At 44.2% G+C, this 25,229-nt stretch overlaps 1 protein-coding gene across 1 annotated transcript in view; it reads left to right on the forward strand.

Moving 5' to 3' along the window:
* The window catches only part of LOC148148297 (endogenous retrovirus group 3 member 1 Env polyprotein-like), a 37,464-nt gene extending 19,754 nt beyond the window's left edge, over positions 1 to 17,710 (forward strand). The window contains exon 2 of the mRNA XM_087993507.1: positions 14,988 to 17,710. Within this exon, the coding sequence (XP_087849633.1) occupies positions 15,229 to 17,130 (1,902 nt within the window). The 5' untranslated portion in view covers positions 14,988 to 15,228 and the 3' untranslated portion in view covers positions 17,131 to 17,710. The remainder of the gene's footprint in view (positions 1 to 14,987) is intronic.
* Positions 17,711 to 25,229: the final 7,519 nt, after the last annotated feature.

Consider the following 25,229-nt stretch of genomic DNA (forward strand, 5'->3'; position numbering starts at 1 on the left):
TTATCCAGGTTGAACTCCATGTGCCGTTTTTTAGCCCAGCTCTGCATCCTGTCTATGTTGCGCTGCAGCCTGTAATAGCCCTCAATACTATCAACGGCACCTCCAACCTTTGCATCATCGGCACATTTACAAACCCACCCCTCAACCTCCTCATCCAAGTCATTTATAAAATCTACAAAGAGCAGAGGCCCAAGAACAGAGCCCTGTGGGACACCACTCACCGCTGACCCGCAGGCAGAATCCTTTCCATCTACAACCTTCTGTCAGCCAAACAATTCTGTATCCAGACAACCAAATCTCCCTGTATCCCATGCCTCCTGACTTTATGAATGAGCCTACCATGGGGAACCTTATCAAATGCCTTGCTGAAATCCATATCCACCACATCCACTGCTCGATCTTTGTCGGCCTGTCTCGTCACCTCCTCAAAGAAGTCAATAAGATTTGTGAGGCATGACCAGCTCCTCACAAAGCCATGTTGACTGCTTTTAATCATGCTATCACTTTCCAATTAGTCATAAATCCTATCTCTCAGAATTCTTTCCAAAACGTTGCTGATCACAGATTTACTGGCATGTAATTTACAGGGATTTCCCTATTCCCATTCTTGAAAAGAGGAACTACACTAGCCTCCCTTCAATCCTCCAGTATGACTCTTGTGGAGAGTGAGGAAGCAAAGATCTTCGTCAGCAGGTTAGCTGCCTCCTTTCTCATTTCCGGGAGCAACCTAGGATAAATCTGGTCTGGCCCTGGGGCCTTATCAATCTTAATGTTTGCCAAAATTTCCAGCACATCAACTTCATCAATTTTGATCTGTTTCCCAGCTCCTCAAAGTTCTCATTCACAACAAGGTCCCTTTCCTTAGTGAAAACTGAAGCAAAAAAAACTCATTTAGGCCTTCTCCATCTGCTCAGATTCCACACACAAGTTCCCTTCGTTATCCCTGACTGACTCTACCTTCTCCCTGATCATTCTCTTATTCCTCACCTATGAGTAAAATGCCTTTGGGTTCTCTCTAATCCTCCCTGCCAAGCCTTTTTTGTGCCCACTCCTGGCTCTCTTCAGTCCATTTCTGAGCACCTTTCTAGCAAGCCTGTAATCCTCTAAAGCTGTGCGAGATCCATGCTTCCTCCATCTTACGTAAGCTGCCTTCTTCCTTTTGCCGAGAAGCTCCTCTATTCTCATCATCCAAGGCTCCTTAACCTTACCCCTTCTTGCCTGTCTCAGAGGAATAAATTCATGCATCACTCACAACAACTGCTCCTCAAATAGTCTCCACATGCCTGCTGTACCCTTTCTGTGGAACAATTGCTCCCAATATGTACTTCCCAACTCCTGTCTGAGAACATCATAATTTCCTTTTCCCCAATTAAATATCTTCCCTTAGTAACTGCTCCTTTTCCTATCCATGGCTACGGTAAATGCGAGGCATTTGTGATCACTGTCACCAAAATGTTCTCTCAACCCGAGATCTGACACCTGTCCTGGCTCGTTGCCGAGCACCAAATCCAAAATGGCATGTCACCTCGTTGGCCTGTCTACATACTGAGTAAGGAAACCCTCCTAAACACACCTGACAAAAACGGCTCCACCCAAACCATCCAGGATCCAGTCGATATTGGGAAGTTGAAGTTACTCATAACAACAACCCTGCTACATCTGCATTTTTCCAAAATCTGCTGGCCTATGAGTTATTCCATCTCCCTACTGCTATTAGGGGGTCTGTAGAAGACCCATAATGAGGTGGCTGTTCCCTTGCTGTTCCTAACTTCCACCTATACTGACTCAGTAGACAAACCTTCCTCGACAACCTTCGTTTCTGTAGCTGTGATGCACTCTCCGATTAGCAATGGTACACCCCCTTTACTTTTTACACCCTCCCTGTTCTTTTTAAACATTCTAAACCCTGGAACATCTAGCAACCATTCCTGCCCCTGTGAAATCCACGTCTCCATTACGGCCACAACATCATAGTCCTGAGTATTGATCCATGCTCCAAGTTCATCACTCTTATTTCTGATACTCCTTGCATTAAAGCAGACACACTTTAACTGATTCCTTTGTTTCATCATGTGAAACACTTTACAACTTCATGGATTGAAAGAATCAGCAATAACTCTTTCTGGAATAAACTATTTCTTGAGATGAAAGAAACAAGGAGAAACTGTTTATAAAGTAATAAAAGCAATACATGGATTTTAACCATTCCTGGGAAGAAAGAGCATAAACAAGCTGTTTCCTGGAAGAGCGGAGATTACAATTGCCTGATTATCTACTGCTTCGTGACAAATGCACAATTAAGACTGCCTGCAGAGGGAATGTTCTGAAGTAAAGGAGTTCATAACAGGATCAGCTGTGTTTTAAACAAGCAGCTAAGTCTTAATGTAACAAAGAACATCAGAGCTACTTCTGATAAGAAGGCAAGCTACAGACTTGAGGTCTCTAGAAATGTGATCAATGTTGGGGATCAGAGAATCTAAAGAATCATCAACGATGTCACACCACAAACCGGAAAGAGAAAATTTTATAAGAATCCAATTTTTTAAGAATTCAGTGGCAGAACTTCGAAGAACAATACTGCGCAATGATCAAACTGTGGGCAATTCCACAGACAGATCCTGTTGGTTGGAATCCTGGCCATTAATCCACTATTAATTAGGTAAATAGCCAAGTTAGGTTGTAAGATTTAACTTGCTTACTTGAAGAGTCTTATTTCGGTTGCTACGTGCAATAAAGTTTAAATCATTGTTTCAGTACTTGACTGTCGATGAGACTTGTTAATAAGTAGCTGAATTGAAGGTAACTTGTGGTGATTAACCCACAACAATTGGCATCCCTGACTGAGCTCGGATAAGAAGTAACTTTTCATTGCTCTGGAGTTGAATCTGCCAGCCTTGTATTCTCAGAAAGCCTGCCTGAACCTGAATTAAGAGGCAGTTAACCACCTGACAGCCCAGAATTCAATGGGGAAATGAGGATAGAGTGATCAATTTTCAGATTTAATTGGAACATTTAAATTTTCTAATATTGAATTTGACATTGGAACTTAAGCTTTAATCATGGCAGACGATCAAGATAGCTTTCTTAACTAATACTTGAATAAGAAATTGCCAAAGTGCATAGAGTATTGGGAAGCTTGTGATGTTATGAGCCTCAGGATAGAATCAGTCAGCAAGTCCGTGGGAAAGCACATACCAAAGACGATGGAACAATAGGACTGTGTTACCTTTTTGCAGAAATTTGGGGCATAAAGTGTACATTTAAGCAGAGAAATGCTGAAATAAATTCAAGTCAGAAAATGCAGAGATAAAACAAAAACTTGATGCCCAACAGCCTGTCATTTAGGAAAAATGCAGTTTTCCTGTCAGAAATCGCAAAATGAAATGGAAAGATTAAATCCCGAGAGATTGTCAATCAAGAGAAGATAGTTTACCTTTCAAATGGTCAAAGTCAATTTGAGACAGTGAACAGAAATTAAGAGAAGGTGCAGAGAAAGTTCAGGAGTCAGAAGTGAAGGAACTGGCAAGTAAATGTAAAAATCTCCAGGAAGCACTGAAAGTCCTGCATTAAGTATAGCTTGAGCAACATGTGCAGAATGCTGACCATTGTAAATGCCAATGAGAAATTAATGCCTTGATGCCCCAGCTTTCCACCCAGAGAGGGTGTCTCTGTGCTTGAGGACCTGATCCGGGAATGAAAGCAGTGATTCTGATTGGGTAGTGTTTGAGGATGAAACTGCATACTATTCAGATCAGGGCAGGGAATATGATTATAATCCTGACCCCAGCGCCACTCTATCATATTCAGATAAAGGTTCCTTCGATCTACCTATACCAGTCTGGTACAAGCCCAAAGTAAAGATAAAGATTTAATGAAAATCCAACAACACAAATGAGAGTAAGGCAATTGACCAGTAAGTGGGCCATAAACCAGATGTTTCAAGAAGTGAATCAAACAAACGACAGAATTTGAAACTAGATTGGTTAAGAGTGTGGATAAATTCGAGAGTCAGACACAATAAGGGGCTATCACCTGGCGTGTCAGAAGATAGCCCTTCTTTTCTGACATGCCTAAGAAGGCCTGGATAGAGCATTTATTGAAAACCAGGCCCCAAAACCCAATTGTATCCCATATAAGTTCATAGATTCATACAGCCCAGAAAAATAAAACCCTTTGGCCCATCAAAACTGCACTGACATAACTACTACTAAAAGTGCACTCATCCTGATTTCCTCCACTTGACCCATAATTTTGAATGTTATGCTATTTCAGTTGCTTATCCAAATATTTTTTAAAGGTTGTAAGGTTTGCAGCCTGCATTCCCTTCCCAGCCAGTGCATTCCAGATTCCCACTAGCCACTGAGTGGAAAAGCTTTTCCTCACATTCCCTCTGAAGCTCTTGCCCCTTATCCTAAAACTATGCCTTTAGCGACTGACTCCTCAACCAAGAGGAGCAGCCGCTCTCGATTCACTCTGTCCATACCCCTCAGAATCTTATATGCCTCAATCATGTTTCCCCTCAGTCTTCTCTGCTCTAAAGAAAACAATCCAAGCCTATCTAGTCTTTCTTAATAGCTTAATTTCTCCATCCCAGTCAACATCCTGGTGAACCTCCTCTGTAACCCTTCCAGTGTTATCACATCCTTCCTGTAGTGAGGTGACCAGCACTGCACATAGTATTCTAGTTGTGGCCTGCCAGCTCTCTGTACAACTCCAACATTATCTCCTTGCTCTTATACTCTATGCCACGACCAATGAAAGCAAGTGTCTCATATGCCGCCTTAACTCTCCTATTCACACGCTCTGTCAACTTCAGAGATCTGTGAATAATCACCCCAGGATCCCTCCATTCCTCTCAGCTACCCAGTGTACTACCATTCATTAAATACTCCTCACCCTGTTACTTCTTCCAAAGTGCATCACTTCACATTTTCCAGGGTTAAAGGCCATCTGCCACTGGTCTGTCCTTCTGACCAACCCATCTATATCTTTCTGTAACCTACAACCATCTTCTTCACTATTAACCACTCTACCAATCTTGCTGTTGTCTGCAAATTTGCTAAACATTCCCCCTCCATTTCCATTTATATCATTTATATATATAACAAACAATAAGGTCCCAGTTCTAATTCTCATGGTACACCACTGGACACCATCCTCTAGTCACTTAAGTAGCTTTCTACCATGACACTTTTGTGTCTGTCACTAAGCCAGTTTCTGATCCAGCTCACTCAGTTTTCATCAGTTCCATGTACTTTAACCTTCTCAGTCTCCCACATGGGACCTTGTCTAAAGCTTTGCTAAAATCCATATAAAAAGTGGTTAGCACTGCTGCCTCACAACGCCAGGGACCCAGGTTTGATTCCAGCCTCGGGTGACTGTGCAATACGTTCTCCCCGTGTGTGCGTGGGTTTCCTCTGGGTGCCTCAGTTTCCTCCCATAATGTAAAGATGTGCAGGTTAGGTGAATTGGCCATGCTAAATTGTCCATAGTGTTCAGGGATGTGTAGGTTAGGTGCATTAGTCAGGGGTAAATATAGAGTAATAGGGTAGGGGAAAGGGAGGATTATGTTCCTGGTGAAGGGCTTACACCTGAAAAGTCAACTTTTCTGCTTCGTAGATGCTGCCTGACAGGCTGTGCTCTTCCAGCACCACACTCATTGATTCAAATAATTAAGGGACATTTTTGGTGGAATGACATCTGGAATTGTGGATATCTGGAAATCTAAACACGGCCAAGTGGGATCATATTATTTCACATTTTGTTGTAATTCTGTTCAGAATGAGAATTGTAATGCTGAAATAGAGTTTATTATTCTATTTTTATTTTATGCATCTTTATTTCTTTGTTCATCTTTATTATTCTTGTGATTTATTTACTGATTATTGTTATTCTGTAATTAATTTATTGATTATTGGTTTGCATATATCTGTACCACTTTACACAAACCAGGACACATATGCATCTTAGCCTCCATTCTTAATACCCTTTCACTGACTTCCAGGATGCCAGCCTGTTCACGGGCCATCAATAGACTCTTAATCCAAGTTTTGCATTTAATATTGAATTCAAATTCCACCATTTGCCATGGCAGGATTTGAAATCAGATCTCCAGTGCATTACCCGTGTCTCTGGTTTAATACTCAATTGATAATACCTCCAAGGACATCGCCTGCCCCAAGCATCCATTTTTTTGAAACTATCAATCACTGGCTTCAAATCGCACCTGATTGGCAGGAAGGACATTCATTGCTGAAGAAAGCACATTGTACATCTTGGCCTCAAGCAATCAGAAGCATGATATTAGGTGTAACTAATTCCCTCCTTGCCACATTAATGAAGAAATTATCAAAACACTGAAAGGAGGAGCATGAGATTTCCAATTCACAATACATTCCTTAGCCAGTAGTGGAAGGCAATACTTCACAGCTTATATTCTCACATTGAAACATTATTATGAGTGGACATGGTCTGTGATGTGGAAAAGAGCCTTTTCTTTTTAAAAGGGTTGCTTTCATCGTGGCTTACTAGCAGTATTCCAATCCCAAGGTGGAATTAAAACTTTGGTTATACAATTTAAGATTGGATAATACAATACACCTCAGAACTCCCAATCTGTGAGAGCATAACATAAGGCTTCATTGTGATGGAATTCCTCACAAATGATCTGCTCATGAATCTCACATGGAGATCACGATGGTTAAGATCCTGGGTATCAGAGTTCAAGGATCCCTGACATCAGAGATTACCTGCAATCAAGAGTCTGTAGCTTGTGAAAGATGAGTAATGCTTGGTGATTGCAAATATTTCAACTGGGAATGTCTAAAGAGGCTTTTCATTTCTCCCATGGGTGTGACTTAACCAGGTACCCAGGTCCACCAGCAACATTTGTACTATAGCATATCCTTTAACAGTGCAAGTCAATATATATTTGCAAAAGTGAAAGATTATGGAAAAGAATGTACTGTCCATGCCACCTATATGCCCTCAGTAAATTATTATTCCTTTGCCTCCTGCAATATATAAGTTCATACCTGAAAATCAAACAGGTTGCCTGCTGATCCAGCTCAACAATTGCTCATCCAGATTCCCATCCTGCACATATGGCACCAGTATCTCTGGGCATAATGGACAGTGAACACACACACATATCGACCCATGCACGCATACACACATTCACACACACATACACATACACATTGACCCATACATACGCACACACACACTCCCACACATATTCACATTCACACACACACACACTCACTCAAAAACACATAATCACACACACACACTCACACACACACTCACAGTCACACTTACACACCCACACATTCACACTCACATTCAGCCACCCACACACACACTCACACACATTCAGACAGACACATGCACAACACGCCCTCACTTAAACACACATAGAAACATTCACACACACACACGTGCACATGCACACACACACTCACTCTCACACACACACTCACACACACATTCATACACACTCTCACTCGCGCACACATACTCTTACATGCACAGATGCACACTCACTCACACACATATTCACACACACGCACTCATACACACTTTAACGGGCGGCACGGTGGCTCAGTGGTTAGCACTGCTGCCTCACAGCACCAGGATCCCAGGTTCGATTCCAGCCTTGGGTGACTGTCTGTGTGGAGTTTGCACATTCTCCCCGTGTCTGTGTGGGTTTTCTCCGGGTGCTCCGCTTTCCTCCCACAGTCCAGAGATGTGCAGGTCAGGTGAATTAGCCATGCTAAATTGCCCGTAGTGTTAGGTGCATTAGTCAGGGGTAAATGTAGGGGAATGGGTCTGAGTGGGTTGCTCTTCAGAGGATCGGTGTGGAATTGTTGGGCCTGAAGGGTCTGCTTCGACACTGTAGGGAATCTAACCTAATCTACATACACACACTCGCTCACTCAAACACGCATACTCTCACAATTACTCACTCACACATGCACACACACACACTCTCTCTCTCTCTCTCACACACACACATACACACACACACCCTTCCTAAGCCCACAGACATTGGCATCCAACATGCACTACGCTCTCAGCATCATCATGACACATCCTGGATCCACTTAGAGTACATTTCTGTGTACTGGGGTCCACTCCAGTGCTGCACTTCGGATCGTATTGGAATGTTGTTGTCAGGAGTGAGATCCATTGCATTGAATTAACCAGGAGGCATTTTAGAATTCCTCACTTGCTCTCTTTGCACTCACTCACTTTGTGGTCACACCATGCCTCCTTGTCTTGCCCTTTGTCATTTTGTCCCCTCAGCCATGCCTGAAAGGCTCACAATTCTTCTGGCTTGCTTTGCTGCTTAGCACAGATACAACGCCAGGTAGCTGATCATGGTTATCTGCAGTCTGCAGTCCCAGGGTTGGACATGCTTGCTGTATGGTATTTGTTATGTCACTCTCACACGTACCGCATGCACAGTAACCTCTACAACAAAGATACTGCATGTGCGTCAACAAAATAGTCATGTATGAAAGTCTAAGAGGAGTGGTTGTCAGTCACATCAAGGGGACTGCTGTCAGTCAGGGGGTCCTGGACAGGACATTCAGTGATCACAGTCCAGAGACTTGGCTATGGGCAGTCACCTGCCAGGGGCTGGCAGGTCAGGGGTACATATCATTACATTCAAGGATATTGCCACAGTTAGTCCTGCAGGCCCATTGCAAACATTCAGGAGATTTGTGGAACATCATTCAGGGATCGAGATCCAGGGTCTGATAAGTCATCAGTCGGGGCAGGAGTGTGGAACCATGGTCAATGGAATTGAAATCAAGTGGCATTTAGTATGGAGTCACTGTTGTGGTAGGCAAGTGGGTAAACTCAATGCTGGGTTTTGGAGGTAGCAACCTGAGATGTAGAGGGCTTAAAAATCAAAAAGTGCGGCACTTCATCAGGAATAATGAAGGGCTTATGCCCAAAACGTCGATTCTCCTGCTCCTCGGATGCTGCCTGACCCGCTGTATCTTCCCAGTTCTGATTCTGCTCTCCAGCATCTGCAGTGCTCACTTTCTCCATGTAGAGGGGATAAGGATGGTGAAAGGGGAAATTCAAAATTTAAGGAGGAGTGGGTGATAGGACATTGGAGGATATGGGATACTGCAGGAGGGAGAGTTTGTGACAGTCACCATCATTGCTTTTCTTTGTCAATAAGATTGAGACATTTAATCAGCTGCTCCTGGTACAACCCTCCCTTCCACTTTACTTCCTACTTTAATGCCGAAAAGGCAAATTCAGACCAGCCTGGTGGAAGAGTTTCATTAAGAGGGTGTAGTTGGGAACCCTGATACTTTCCCATCTCTGCACCGATTCCCATTCACACAACATGAGCATCACTGTACAGGCCAACATTTACTCCCCCTTGACAACTGCCTTTGAGAAGGTAGTGTGAAGTACTCATAGTGCTGTTAGGAAGGCAGGTCCATCATGTTGACACAGCAAAAAGGCACATAAATAGATCTAGGCTATTCTGGATGGAAATGAGGAAAAACTTCAGAGATACAGTTGGGAAATTTATTTGCCTTCCCTGCATTGAAGTCAAGAGGACATTTGTAACTGATTGAAGCCCTCATGGGTGGCTGATTGTGAAATGCTGCAAAGATCTCTGGCAGACCCCTGGAATGAGCTAGCAACACAAACATGTACAGCCACTTTTACCATAGGTGCCACTGGCATGTGGATCTTGAGACTGTGATGCCAGATCTTCCATTATGGATCGCTGTGCAATTTTCCCCTGACCTGACAAAATATCCTTCCTCCCCTGGATGTCTGAATCAGGATGGGCAAAGAGATGTACCCTTTCAAAAAAACTATCTCCATCCTCCAAGTTACTTGGGTGTTGGCCACTCACTAGGTGGAGAACGCCCTGCTCATCATTTTTCTGCTGAGATGTCATAATCTTGCCCCTCAAGTCACTTTTACATCTTTCTTCTCTCACCTTAAAAATACGCCCCCGAGCTTTGAACACCCCCACCCTCGAGAAAAGACCTTTGCTATTGTCCATGGACTTTCTGTGGCTCACCTTTCTCACTTTTGAAGAGTGCGATATGTTTACAACCTCTCCAGAAGCCTTCTGTTAGCTCTAAAACTTTCGCCGTCGTAAATCATACAAGCCAAGTGCTGGAAATGACATGAATGAAAGTTGCCTCAGATTACAATCATTTGTACTTTTTGAATGTCTGTAAGTTTTGTGAAGTGCACATGAGTAAAATGCATTTCACCCGTGTTCCCGTGAAATCTTTAATACAGATGTGGAGGGAGGACGTATGAATCCAGGGCCCTACTGCCATTTTGAATAAGAAACAGGAGTTTCCATGACTCCACAAAAATCTGGTCCTGGGTCAATGGTGTAAGAGGTAATTTCGGTTTAAACTTTAAAATGTGCCTGGACCACAGACTGATCTATAATAAAAGACAAAACCTTTGTTTCTTTTCTAACAACCATTTTATATACTCAAAAGTAGAGTAGTTTAAATTGTGCAGAATGCTGACAATTTGTGAGCTATAGTGAAAGAGAGCAGGCTCTTGATTAATGAAGCCATACACACAGCAGAGAAGGATGAGTCCTTTCTTGATAAGACTCCAGGATGGGAGTACGACTTGACATCTGTTTCAGATTAAAGCTTTTGACTGATAAGACTACAGGGTGAGAAAAACAACAAACTTTGGAGACTCTGGAGCCTTTTGTTGCAGACTTTGTGATAAAAATAATGATGTTTTTAAGAATGTGAACCTCATGGCTTGTTGGAGCCAAGGAGAGGAGGGACTTGTCCTATAAATAATGGAGACTTTGTAAGCCTCAGCGCGCCTTTTCTTTAAGGGTGCCCGACTCTGCAGACTTGACTTGTTAATAAAACTTTGTTTTCCTGAATTTGTCTAGAGCGATTATTGAGAAGCGATTTTCGTTTCTAACAACTTGGGGGCTCGTCATCCGGGATCAACACTCCGGCCGCAAGGGGAGTTGAGGAAGGATATCGGAGAAGGTGCACCCTGCTGAGTTCAGCAGTCCCTGATTCCTTGCTTGTCGCCCCGCGCGGCTTGAGCGAGTGATATCCGGGAGGCTCAGGAAAACAAAGGAGGGGTGTACCCGAGGCAGTGGGGACGGTTAACGATCGAGTAATTTCGGTGCACCGAACCCAGGTAAGACAAAACTTGCGGGGACCGTGTTTCCGGAGGACTGGGTACCTACGGGGTGCCTGTGGATTTTCTTTTCTACAGAGACGTGGGACTCAGGAATCTGGAGACCGGGGCTCGCCTGTGAGGGATTTTGCAGAGACCGTGTTTGAGGAGGAACGTGTACCTACGGGGTGCCTGTGATTTGTGTCACAGAGACGTAGGACACAGGAATCCAAAGACCGGGGGTGCCTGCAAAGGAACCTGGGCGATCACGGGACTGAAGGTCCGGGAATTGGCTACATTGTGATAGATTATCACGGGAAAAATACGAAGTCCTCGGAAATGGGAAATAAGGGATCTAAGGTGATTAAGGGAAAGGTAGGCTTAAACAGGGACAATGACACATTCCCCGGGGTACCTGACGATAGTCCGTTAGGGAGAATGCTAAATAATTGGGATCAGGCTGGAAGAAAGGGAAAATCTAAAAGGAAGATGGTAAAATACTGTCAAAAGTGGTCTCAGAAACCTATTCAGGGCGACTCAGTGTGGTGGCCTAGATTCGGTACTGACGAAGACTGGGTCCGGCAAGCCCTCATTTTATATGTCAATTCAAAACCTGATGTTAATCTGGAAGAAAGTGATTATGCCCTTTGTTGGCTGCTGGTTATGATATCTTGTCAAATGCAGGTAACTAATAAAGACTCGAAAGGGCAGAAAGAATGGGACCCTTTAGATCACTTACCGCCGCCCTACGTGACCCCGTCTGCCCCACAGAATGTTCCTTCGGGTGACGACGATTCAGGGGAAGGGGAAGAAGATGGGGAGGAATCACAAACTACCTCAGGGGTACAGACCAGATCTCAAGCAGAAAAGGGTCATAGACAAAACCCTGTCTCGATTGCAAGAATGAATCCACTCCGGGAAGTGCCCATGGGGGGCGAGGAAGGAAGGACGGGATATGTGAACGTCCCCTTGACGAGTACTGAAGTACGGAATTTCAGGAGGGAGATGAAGGGTCTACTAGAGGACCCCATGGGACTTGCTGAACAATTGGATCAGTTCCTGGGTCCGAATACTTACACGTGGGAAGAGATGTGTTCCATCATGAAAACATTGTTCTCTAGCCAGGAGCGTCAGATGATACGACAAGCTGCGCTCTTGGTCTGGGAGAGAGAGGGGGGAGAAGGAGGGGAGCAGAAGTTTCCCCTCACCGACCCCGAGTGGGATAAGAACACGGAGGGAGGACGGCGCAACATGAGAGACATGCGGGAATATTGGATAAAAGGAATAAGACACGCAGCCCCAAAGGGGCACAATTTTACCAAGGCCTTTGGTAATCATCAAAACCCGGAGGAAACCCCTACGGACTTCCTAGACAGGATTAGGAAGAATGTGCAGCAGTTTGCTGGGGTGGACCCTGAGACGGACGTGGGGCAACAACTCATACGGGTAGAGTTTGTATCAAAGGCCTGGCCGGACATACGAAAGAAGTTAGAGAAAATGGATGATTGAGATAGTAAATCTTTAAGTGAATTACTACGAGAGGCGCAAAAGGTGTTTGTGAGAAGGGACGATGAGAAGCAAAGGAAGGCGACAAAGATAATGATGCAAACGGTGCAACAAATGACAGCTGGAAGAAAGGAAAAGGGAAAGCCGTGGCAGAAACAGGAAAGGGGAGAGTCGTGGCAAGAGCAGAGGAAAAGAGAACCATGGCCGGAACAAAGGAAGAGTGGAGGAACGCGAGACCGCGACAGGGAAACGAAGAGGACACTCAGATGTTACTATTGTAATGAAGAGGGACATTTTAAACGGGAGTGCTCCCGCTACAAGCGGGAGGTGAGGTCGTACGCCCTGATGGAGGAAGATTAGGGAGGTCGGGGGTTCCTACCCTTGGGACAAGAAGGACAAAAGGTGGACTGGTCAGATGAGGAGGAGCAGCGATTTAATATTATTAAAAATAAACTGATTCGAGCTCCGGTATTGGCTTTACCCACCCTGAAGGAACCGTTCCAGTTATATGTTAATAGCGCCGGCGGAATTGCCCAGGGTGTGCTCACTCAGCTGCGGGCAGGGAAACGTCAGCCGGTTGCATTTTTGTCAAAAATGTTAGACCCTGTGTCACGTGGATGGCCGACCTGTATACAGGCAGTGGCAGCTACGGCAATGTTAGTAGAAGAGGCCCGAAAACTTACCTTTGGAGGAAGGATCACAGTATACTCCCCACATTCGGTTAGTGCCATACTGGCTCAGAAGGCTCACCGCTGGTTAACAGACTCTCGCATCCTAAAGTATGAGACGATTTTGATGACCGGGAACAATCTCAATTTTGCAAAAGATCTCAGTTGCAACCCAGCCCAGTTTCTGTACGGACGTCCTGCAGACGGGGAACAGGAGCATGATTGTGTGGAATTTGTGGACTTGCAGACCAAAAGCCGAGAGGACCTGCAAGAAGCCCCGCTGGGTGAGGGACAGGAACTGTATATCGACGGGTCCTCCAGGTGCATCAGTGGAGTACGATACAGTGGCTATGCTGTTATAGATGGTGCAACGAAACGGACGATTGAGTCTGGACGACTGCCCCGGGAAGTGGTCAGCCCAATCCTGTGAGTTGTACGCCCTCCAGAGGGCCCTGAAGCTGTTGGAAGGGAAAGTGGGGACCATATATACTGACTCAAAGTATGCATACGGAGTCGTTCATACTTTCGGGAAAATCTGGAAAGAGCGAGGATTGATAACTTCCCGGGGAAAGGAATTAGCTCACGAACAAATGATCAGCCTAACGTTGGAAGCCCTGGCGTTACCTACGGAACTTGCAATAGTCCATGTACCCGGTCACCAGAAGGGGTCGACACCGGAAGCGGTGGGAAACCGGCTGGCAGACGAGGAAGCCAAGCGGGCAGCGGTCGAAAAATCCGTCCAATTGTTAACGTTAATACCGTTGAGGGAGGGCCTCGCTAAACAACCCGTCTTCACCCAGGGGGAGATTGATAAAATGGATCAATTGGGTGCCCGGCTAGATACGAACGGGAAGTGGACGGTTCCTGATGAGAGACAAGTACTGAACAAACAGATCACCCGGGGTATTCTGCACCGATTACACCATCAGACCCACTGGGGGGTGCAAGCCATGTGTGACACGATCCTGAGAGACTATGTATGCAGGGGGATATACACATTAGCCCAACAAGAGGTAGTCGGATGCCCCACTTGCCGGCGTATTAATCAGAAAACCATGCGTTCTATGCCAGCTGGTGGTCAGCCCCTAGCGATTAGGCCATTTCAGAGGATCCAAGTCGACTTTACAGAATTACCCCCAGTACAGAGATGGAAATATCTGCTAGTAATAGTAGACCATTTCACTCACTGGGTAGAGGCTTTCCCAACTGCCAAAGACGATGCACCAACCGTGGCCCGACTGTTGTTAGAGAACATAATCCCGAGATATGGCATAATGGAATCTATTGACTCCGATTGCGGGACGCATTTTATTTCTAAGCTACACCATTTGATCTGTAATGCCCTGGGTATCCAATGGAAATTCCACACACCCTGGCATCCTCAGAGTTCGGGTCGAGTTGAGAGAATGAATGGCACGCTCAAGACCCAATTGACTAAGCTGATGTTAGAAACTAAGTTACCCTGGCCAAAGTGTCTGCCCATTGCCCTAATGAGGATATGTACGGCACCTCGCCGAGATGTCGGGGTTTTCCCCTATGAAATGCTCTTCGGATTACCGTATTGGAGTAAGGTTGATGGATGTCCCACTCTACAAGGGGGGGATGTATTTATCCGAACCTATTTACTGGCCTTATCCCGTTCTTTTGCAGAACTCCGAAGGAAAGGTCTCCTGGCTCAGACTCCGCCGCTCGACTTCCTCCTGCATAAGGTGGAGCCCGGAGATTGGATACTTGTTAAGACCTGGAAGGCCGAAAAGCTCCAGCCGCGGTGGGAAGGACCGTTCCTGGTTCTGTTAACAACTGAGGCAGCTGTTCGAACGAAAGAAAAAGGGTGGGTCCATGCATCAAGGATAAAGGGGCCCGTTCCGCCTGAAGAAGAAAGCACCTGGACATGCGAGCAAGGGGACAAGCCGTTGTCGGTAAAACTGAAAAGACAGCAATAATGAACTCTACTTGGACTGTATTGGTGGGGATATTGATCAGTTTACTCCTGTATGTGGGGGAGGGTGAGGGGAGATGTGACAAATGTCGAACTACAGTAAGACTTGGGATTCGAATCTATTCGGGATCATTTGTGTCCCATTCCTATGTGGACGATAGGTGTTACGATGTGAGTGCACGCCATGAATGTTGGGAGGATGGGAGACCCTATTATCAGGTATATAATAAAGGATACGGTGGCAAAATCCATGGATGCCCTATAAATGACCGCTGGGTGTGTATTAGCAAAACTGGGAGGCGGGACCTATCCTCCGTGTTGCTCAGGGAGCAGGTTGACAGAGTCAAGGAGACCAAGATACAGATCCCTGATCGGGGGTTGGGGAAAGAGCAAGACCGACAGGGAACGGTCGTGCTCCCTAAAGTGCCATCTGTATACGAAGAGGTAGAAGGACAGATTGAACTCCCTGATGTTACACAAAACCTGTTTATTGATCTCACCTCTAGAATAGCCACTGTTTTAAATGTTAGCAATTGCTGGGTCTGTGGGGGGCCGCATATGTCGGAACAATGGCCGTGGACTGGTCAAAGCTTAGACATAGGGGAATTGCTGCAAACCACTTGGACTCGTGACAACGACAGAAAAAGCCAGGGGTGGAGACTGACAAACAGTCCTGAGGGCCAGTTCTGTATTGAAGGCAAGGGGACCGTGAAGGTAGGGATTAGCCCCTGTCAGAATATATTGGATGCAACCACGCGAGTATGGTGGCCTGAGAATATTGCTTGGTACATTGCAAACCGAGATCATCAAAATTGCATTCGGTTACGTTCTGATTCCTCCTCTTACGAGCTCAGTGCTGACCCTTCCGATGGCATGAAAAGAGTGTGGAGCGGTGGTTGTCAGGGGAATCAATGCTGGAATAATCCTGTCCAGACTCTGCCACGGGGTCAACAATCCGAATACTGGAATTGCAGTGGTCCTGGTCCTTATGAGGGCGTCCCTGGGGTAAAGGAGTTGTGGGATGACGTTGTGAGGCAGGGAGGGCCTGCTCCAGATGGCCTATTTTGGATATGCGGTAATCAGGCATACTCCAAACTGCCCATGGGATGGGCTGGGGTATGCTTCCTGGGTCTAATACGACCTGCGTTCTTCCTATTACCCCGGGAGGAAGGCGATGATTTGGGAGTTAAACTCTTTGACTCCCTGCGTAGGTCGCCAAGGGATATCCAAGTCGGTGATTGGGGGGATGAGTGGCCACCGGCCCGGATTATTGAATACTATGGGCCGGCTACTTGGGCACAGGACGGATCATGGGGATATCGTACTCCTATCTATATGCTAAATCGAATTATCAGGCTCCAAGCAGTCGTAGAGGTCATTACTAACCGGACTGCCCTGGCCCTAGAGCTGTTGGCTCAGCAGCAGGATCAGATGAGGGCTGCTATATATCAAAACCGACTTGCCTTGGATTATCTGTTGGCCTCGGAGGGGGGTGTGTGCGGGAAATTTAACCTGACAAACTGCTGTCTAGAAATTGACGATAATGGTAAAGCGGTTTTGAAAATTTCCGATGAAATTCGGAGATTGGCCCATGTGCCAGTACAATCTTGGCGTCCTCTTAGTGGCATCGGATGGTGGGATGGTCTCCTAGGTGGTAGCTGGTGGCGCACGGCGTTGCTGGTGGTTGGGAGCGGCATGATTCTTCTTCTCGTATTACCCTGCCTAACTCCCTGTATTCAGTTTTTAATTCAGAAAAATATTTCCCGACTCCAGGCAGTGGTGGTTCCACAACATGGGACACGGGAACTTAAAGTGATGTTGCTGCGAAAGACCAAGGATTTCCCGGGCCCTTGAGGGAAGGGGGGGGCTTATCTTGGTCAGGCACATCTTAAAGAAAGAAAAGGGTGGAATTGTAAGAGGTAATTTCGGTTTAAACTTTAAGATGTGCCTGGACCACAGACTGATCTATAATAAAAGACAAAACCTTTGTTTCTTTTCTAACAACCATTTTATATACTCAAAAGTAGAGTAGTTTAAATTGTGCAGAATGCTGACAATTTGTGAGCTATAGTGAAAGCGAGCAGGCTCTTGATTAATGAAGCCATACACACAGCAGAGAAGGATGAGTCCTTTCTTGATAAGACTCCAGGATGGGAGTACGACTTGACATCTGTTTCAGATTAAAGCTTTTGACTGATAAGACTACAGGGTGAGAAAAACAACAAACTTTGGAGACTCTGGAGCCTTTTGTTGCAGACTTTGTGATAAAAATAATGATGTTTTTAAGAATGTGAACCTCATGGCTTGTTGGAGCCAAGGAGAGGAGGGACTTGTCCTATAAATAATGGAGACTTTGTAAGCCTCAGCGCGCCTTTTCTTTAAGGGTGCCCGACTCTGCAGACTTGACTTGTTAATAAAACTTTGTTTTCCTGAATTTGTCTAGAGCGATTATTGAGAAGCGATTTTCTCAATAATCGCTCTAGACAAACCACACCACACCAGATTGTAGTCCAACAGGTTGAACTATAAGCTGGTGTTGTATGATTTTGAATCTGTGGTGGTATGCTTTGTCCTTCCTCATCTCTAAACACTCACCCCATCTTCTCTTCTTTTGCATTGTCCACACCAAGCTTCTGCGTCTGGGTCAAAACATGAAATCAAAGGCCATGTAAATAAAGTTCCAAACTGAAGATGTCATTAAATGTTATTAAATGCCATTTCAAACATAGATTTGAATAATTAAACTAAGTAAACTCTGTCTCATAATTAAGAACAAAATGAAAACTAACACCAACACAAAAAAAATACAATGAGCAATATAGTTATCACATAAGTTCTAACATTTAAAAGAAATTTGGATAAGTACATGATGAAGAAAGGTTTGGAGGGATATGGGCAGGTGAGAGTAGTTTAGTTTGGGAACATAGTCAGCATGGACTGGTTGGACCAAAAGGGTCTGTTTCATTGCTATATGACTCTATGACTGTTGGCAAATTTAGAAATAGAATGTGAAACTGACACAGTAATCATAAACATAGTCAAAAGCCACATTCATTCAACTGTCTTTATCTATAAAAGCAGGTGTGGTTTCCAGGCAACTTAACCACACAATTGGAAGATTCAGGTTTATCAGGATTCATTGGATTTCCCAAATCAAGACAACACAGGTCTCAATTCTCCTGCAGGTGAAGTCAGCAAATATTTGAATGCCCTGGGGCTGAATCTTACATTCTTTTGACTGAGTTTGAGTTTGACATTTTAAAAGTTTACGCATAGGACATGGGTGTTGCTGGCTAGACAGCATTTATTGCTCAGTTAGATGGCGCATGGTGGCTGAGTGGGGTGGCACGATGGCTCAGTGGTTAGCATTGTTGCCTCACAGCGCCTGGAGCCCGGGAGCCTCGGGTGATTGTCTGTGTAAAGTTTGCACATTCTCCCCGTGTCTGTGTAGGTTTCCTCCAGATGCTCTGGTTTCCTCCCACAATCCAAAGATGTGCAGGTCAGGTGAGTTGGCCATGCTAAATTGCCCATAGTGTTCGGTGCATTAGTCAGGGGTAAATATAGGGTCAGGGAATGGGTCTGGGCGGGTTACTCTTTGGAGGGTTGGTGTGAGCATGTTGGGCCAAATGGCCTGTTTCCATACTGTAGGGAATCTAATCTAATCTATTTCCTGTTCTTAGTTGCCATTGAGAAGGTGGCTGAAATAATTTCGTAGAGGCCAGTATCTTGTCACTATGTTACCCTTTACACATGCAGAGCCCTTGACACTCAGTCAGCTCCCTCAGAGCCAACTCTCAATGTGAACAAGAGTCTGACACTCCTATTCCTATCTGTTAATTAGGGCTTCCAGATTGGATCAGAAAAACAGGCCCAATAAGGGAACTCATATACTATGATGCCCACCTGGCTAACTTCATTACAATTACCACATTCCCTTGCCCTCTGAGGACATCAGCCAGTTGTTTTTTTTTTTGTAGCTCCCCCTAGGGTGTTTTAACATCGGCTCAGGTTCCTCCAACACTGCCTCAGATACGGCCAGTATGTAACAAGCAGTAGCTCACTGCGTTTGCCCAGAGTCTTTCGGAAGAAATTCACTCTTCTTCAGGCGGCAAAGACATCAAGGTGGCAACATCTGCCGTGTCCATCTCAGATTCCAAGGTATCATCAAGCTGATGGAGAGAGCTGATGGGACAGTCAGAAACGCTGTTGAGGCGCCAGGCACATTTTGCTCGTGCACCGTTTGCAAGTTTGCAGCTTTCATATGGTCCACATGCTCCTCCAGGATCATCGCACCTACCCTGACCTGATATGTTAGTGGACCTGATCTCACATCAAACATGCTTCTTACCCATGCAGGGACATTACTGCGTTTCTGCACCAAACTTCATCCCCTGAAGGAAAATTGTTTCTCTCACGCAGGAGAGTCTTATGTCCATTGTTCATGTTCTTGATGCCATTTCACCCTCCCCCTGCCAAGTGCAGGAAGATCAGATTTAACCTGATGCAGAGCCTTCACTCCATTAGCAACTCTGCTGGAGCTGTCCCTGTAGTTGCATGTGGGGTGGTGCTATCATCAAATACCAGGTCAGTTTGGTATCTCGTGAAGATGTGAAATGTTTCTTTAAGCCTGTCTTCAAAGTTTGGACTGCTCTTTCTGTCAGATCATTTAATGATGAATGGTGTGGAGGTGTCCTTACATGTTGAATACTATTCAATTTTAGGAGATATTCAAATTCCCTCCTGGTAAATGATGGTCCCTTATCTGTGACCAACTCTTCCAAAAGTCCATATATTGAAAAAGATACATGAAGGTTTTCCAACATCGTCCCCATGTTTAACAAATGAACTCATTTTGAGTGGGCATTTATAATGACTAAGAAAGTTGAACCCATGAAAGGACCTGTTTGGTTGACATGTAACGGAATCCAGCGTTTACCTGACTATTTCCAGGAATGTTGGGGAGTTGTTGCCAGTTATTCTGGGCAGTGTATCACCAACGAAGCCATGTCTGCATCCAGTCTTAGCCACCAGATATAACATCTCACCAACATCTTCACTTTGGAAACCCCTGAATGATCATGGTAGAGTTCAGCCAGTAACTGGCAGTGATTTTTGCTCGGGACAATCACTTTTGCTTCCCATATGCTGTCCTCGACTGTGATCCGGTCTCTCCAGGTCCAAAAAGGTTTCAGTTCTGGTTGTGATGGCCCTTTGTTTCCCCCATCACCACTATCTGTTTTAGTTTTGCCAGGACTGGATCTTTCTGCATCCAAAGGTTGATATTGTCAGAGGTGTCTCAAAGTGTGTCCAGAAGATTTAAAACTTATGGATTCTTCCAGTGGTGGTACCACCAATGGTGTGTCTGCCAGTGGAAAACAGCTCGATCCATCTACATTTACTACTGAACCTCTCAGGCAGTGTAACAGCTTGTAGTTATACACACTTAGCATAGAGCCCACCGCTGAATTCAGCCTGAAGCTACAGGCAACACTATCTTGTCCTCTTTAAGTAGACCTTCCAGTGGTTTATGGTGCATTATTTTCATAAATGTACATCTCTAAAGGTATTGCTGGAAATTCTTGACTCCACATATGACCATTCAATCTTCCTTCTCTTTCTGAGCATACTTACGCTCTGCATTAGCCAAAGTCCTGGATACATATCCTATTCACTCTTCCACTTCATTGGGCCACCTATGTGCTAACACTACCCCAATACATACAGGGAGGTGTTGAATGTGGACACACAATGCCATTAGATAGGGAATTCCAAGATTTTAACTGAGCAACAGAAATGTTTGCATATTACCACTCAGCATCTGGACATTCAGGAAATTCATGCTCCTGTTCTTGCTAAGGCTTGAACCAATACCTTGCAAAGCAAAGGCGGGTTTTGTTTCAGCCTCAATCAGCAACCCAATAAAACCGTCTTGCCAGTACTTTGCTATGACATCAAACGCAATGACCTTTAAATCGGAAGGTTCTGTATCTATTTGACATGTGTGAAATGGGCACCCGATGGCCCATTATGGTGATTGATTAGGGCTTCTCAGGAAGCACTCTCTGCATGCGTATGAAATTTGTTTATGAACCCAATGCATGTGAAGGTCAGGGAAGCAATGCCTTTCCCAAATTGTGTAGGTGCCAGTGTTTAACTGGGGTGGACTTAGAAATAGAACCAGTCTGGCTCAAGATTGGGATACAGACCGACTCTAACCTCACACTGTTAATGCATTGTCTGAGCTGAAATGTCACCTTTTTACATAAACCTTAAATTATCTCAAGAATATGACATGAAAGAAGTTCTGGGATTTACATATTAACGAACCGAAGCCTGCAATCCGTTCGAAAAGATGAAAGATGTAACAACAATCTAGGTTTTTTTCAATATATCATCTCAATTGCATGACACTGTGATCTTTTGGTATAAATTCTGTGTCTTATGATCCTGCTCCACAGCTACCTGATGAAGGAACAGTGCTCTAAAAGCTTGAACTTCCAAATAAACCTGTTGGACTATAACCTGGTGTTGTGATTTTTAACTTTACCAAATTGGTTTGCAAGTCACCACATGCGCATGACAATCAGTTTCTTCAGGCAAGTGTTTAATGGGGCCATTGGAAGATGTCATATAAGGTAACTTACATATTTTACTTCCCCTATTATACAATTAGGGGGAATAGTAGAGCTCCTTTAGGCAAAAAAATACAAACTGCTGGCCACCACCACAGCACTGCAGCCATAATGTCCACTCCATCTCTACTGAGACTGGCCTTATGCACCCTTCCTCCCATCTCCCCCCCCCCCCCCCCCCCCACGCATCCCCAGCTTCCACCAAAAGAAAACCATCACTTTCTTTTGCCAACTCTTAAAATTGTTTGTCATAAGCAGTTTTAGGCTGAAGTCATCCTCACTTCTGCTTGCCTTAGCCAATCCTACCAGCAACTGTGTTTTGCATTTCTCTTTCTGCATTGCTAGTGTTGAGATGGAGGAGTTACCTTATGAACAAAGCATTGGGCAGGTTAGCCCTTGTTCTGTTGGAGTTGAGAAGAATGTGAGGCGATCTTCTTGAAAATTACAGATCAAGATAAATGCTGGCAGAATGTTTCATCCTGTGGGAGGACATACTTTCAAAATAAGGGGTCGCTCATTTAAGATGAAGAGGAGGAGATTTTTGTTTTCTCTCACATAGCGGTGAATCTTTGGAATTCTCTGCCCAGAACATGGTGGAGACAGGGCCATTGGATATTTTTAACGTCAAGGTCAATAAATTCTTGACTAATGAGGGAGTCAAAGGTTCTTTGGCATTGTTGAAATAGAATTGAGACCATAATCAGATCAGCCATAACTTTAATAAATGATGGCGTAGGCTTGAGAGCAGCATGTTATGCTAACGTCACTAATTTGTATTGTTTGTATGTTTATTTAAAAAAAGCAGAAATGTCAAAATTGTAATATTGAGTTTCATGTTTAGAATGGATTAGACTTCATCTGGCTGAACATATAGACTTTCTGTCTGGTTAATTTGTAGCAAAAATCAGGAGGAGTTGGTTTGGAAATGATGAGATTTAATTTTAGGGTAGTTAACCAGCAGTAAAAGCATATAACACAATCTGAAAAACAAACTGTTAAAGTTTTAGTGAGATAAAGGCATTGGAAATATTATTAAATTTTAGGATCAAACAGAGAACTGCAGATGCTGGAGATCTGAAGCAAACAAAGAAATTACTGGGGAAACTCACTAAGTCTTGCAGCAACTGTGAATAGAAAACAGAGTTAACATTTTGAGTCCTTTGACCCTTTTACTGAATGAGAAGCAGCTGGGACACAGTGACATTTATATTGTTGGAGGGTGGGGGTGGTGAGGTAGTGAGTAGATATGTGGAGAAGAAGCTTAGAGGGAGGGGAAAAAAAGATAAACAGGCAAAGGGATTGTTGACAAAAGCCTTGGAAGAAGGAGAAGCTGGCTAGGTGATAATGGGGACTATGAGTAGTACTGTACTGGAAACAGCCCATTTCATGACAGGATCTTGGATTGTGGGGATTGTTAATAGACAAGGAATGGGGTGTCCATGTTCTGAAATTGAAATTGAGTATATCAAGATTCAACATTGAGTTTAGCAATTTCAGAGTATGTCAGGACTCACCATCAAGTTTAACAAGTTTTGCTCATTCTGGAGAAGGGTCACAGGAATCAAAACATTAATTCTGTCATCTCTTTGCAGTTGCTGCCAGACCTACTGAATATATCCAGAAGTTTCTGTTTCTATTTGATTCAATTTCTAGGCTTGCGTAATTTGACACAAATTCCAGTGAACCAGAATTAAAAAGGATTTACCCCAGTTTATTTAAGTTTTCTGCTGAATAGAATGAAATTTGTTGAATTAAACAAGTCAGTGAGTGAACAGAAAATCTGTAGAACCAGGATCTTGGATTCATCTGCAATAATTTTAGTCAGGTAAAACAGTATGGAAATAAAGCTTGAGAAGTCATTCTGTACTTAGTAATTCTTTTGCTTAAATTAGTGAAGCCAGTATTTCTAGTTTAGCTTATTTGTTTTGAGAATATGTGCGTGAATGGCCTAATCTAAAGAACTGGAATCAAGGTGACTACGTTTTTTCCATTTTGTGTTGTGTAACCTTGACTTCTGAGATCAAATCAGCCATCAGATATTGACTGTTTGACAGATGAACTGGTGTTTTTGAGCCTTCCCTTATCTCCGACTTTACCTCCTGTGTGTCCTCAAGATTTTAATCAACTTTCGGCATCACAAAACTTGTTATAGGAATTGGAAAAATGCTTTCTGTCTCTGTGACTTAGCTCATCTCATTCTGCCTTAATTCCTTTGTTTGACATTAGTTTCACATTTTTGATATTTACAATCTGAAATCATAGCTGAAATCCATTTAACCCAAGCTTTTTCATGGTACTACGTAATAAATCTCTGTCAATCTCTCTCATAGGCTCAAGTATTTTCATCAATGACATTCCATCGTAAGGTTAGAATAGCGAATGTTCAGAGAGGATTGCACACTGTGCAGCTCCATTTCTGATTCCTTAGATACTGGAGTTGGCCATGCTCAAACAGACACAGGCAAAAACTAGGTAATATTCAGGTTAGACCTAATAAGTGGCACATAATATTTGTATCATACAAGTGCCAGATAATGTCCATCTCCAAGAGAAATATCTGACTAGCACCCTTTGATATTCAGTGGTATTACCATGACTGAATTCGAGACTTTCACCGTCCTAGGGGTTAACACCAGAATCTGAACTGGGCTACCTATATGCAGTGGCCACAAATGCAAGTCAGAGACAAGGAGTACTACAATGAATAACTCACCTCACAACTTCCCAAGCCTGTCCACCATCCACAAGCCACATGTCAGGAGTGTGATGGAATAATCTCCACTTGCCTGGATGAGTGCTACTCTGACAACAGTCAAGAAGCTTAACACCATCTAGGACCTCATATCAAGGCCTAGTCTCCTTGTATGCCAGCTGCTGAAGGTAAACATGTAGATGCAGTGAGTAGTAAAGAAGACAAATGGGAATGTTGGTCTTCAAAACAAGAGGAATGAAGTACAGGAACAGGGATGTCTTGCAATTATACAGGGATTTGGTGAGACCATATCTGGAATATTCTGTGCAGTTTTGCTCTCCTTTTCTGAGGAAGGATGTTTTGCTAAAGAAGGAATGCAACAGAGGTTTACCAGGCTGACTTCTGGGATGTCAGGACTGACGTATGTGGAGAGGTTGAATCGGTTAAAATTGTATTCACTGGAATGCAGAAGAATGAAGGGAGAATGTAGGGATAGAGTTGACGTTCAGGATTCTTGCCTTATTGGGAAACAAGTGTGAACTCTCGTGCTGATGTAGAAACCTCCATGTCCTGTGAACCAGGAGAGATGTATTTTCTAATGCTATGCTCTTCTTCCATTACTACAGCTG

The sequence above is a fragment of the Chiloscyllium plagiosum genome, unplaced genomic scaffold (assembly GCF_037043375.1).
Source record: "Chiloscyllium plagiosum isolate Xiang-an unplaced genomic scaffold, Cpla_swu_hap1 HiC_scaffold_13, whole genome shotgun sequence".
NCBI lineage: Eukaryota > Metazoa > Chordata > Chondrichthyes > Orectolobiformes > Hemiscylliidae > Chiloscyllium > Chiloscyllium plagiosum.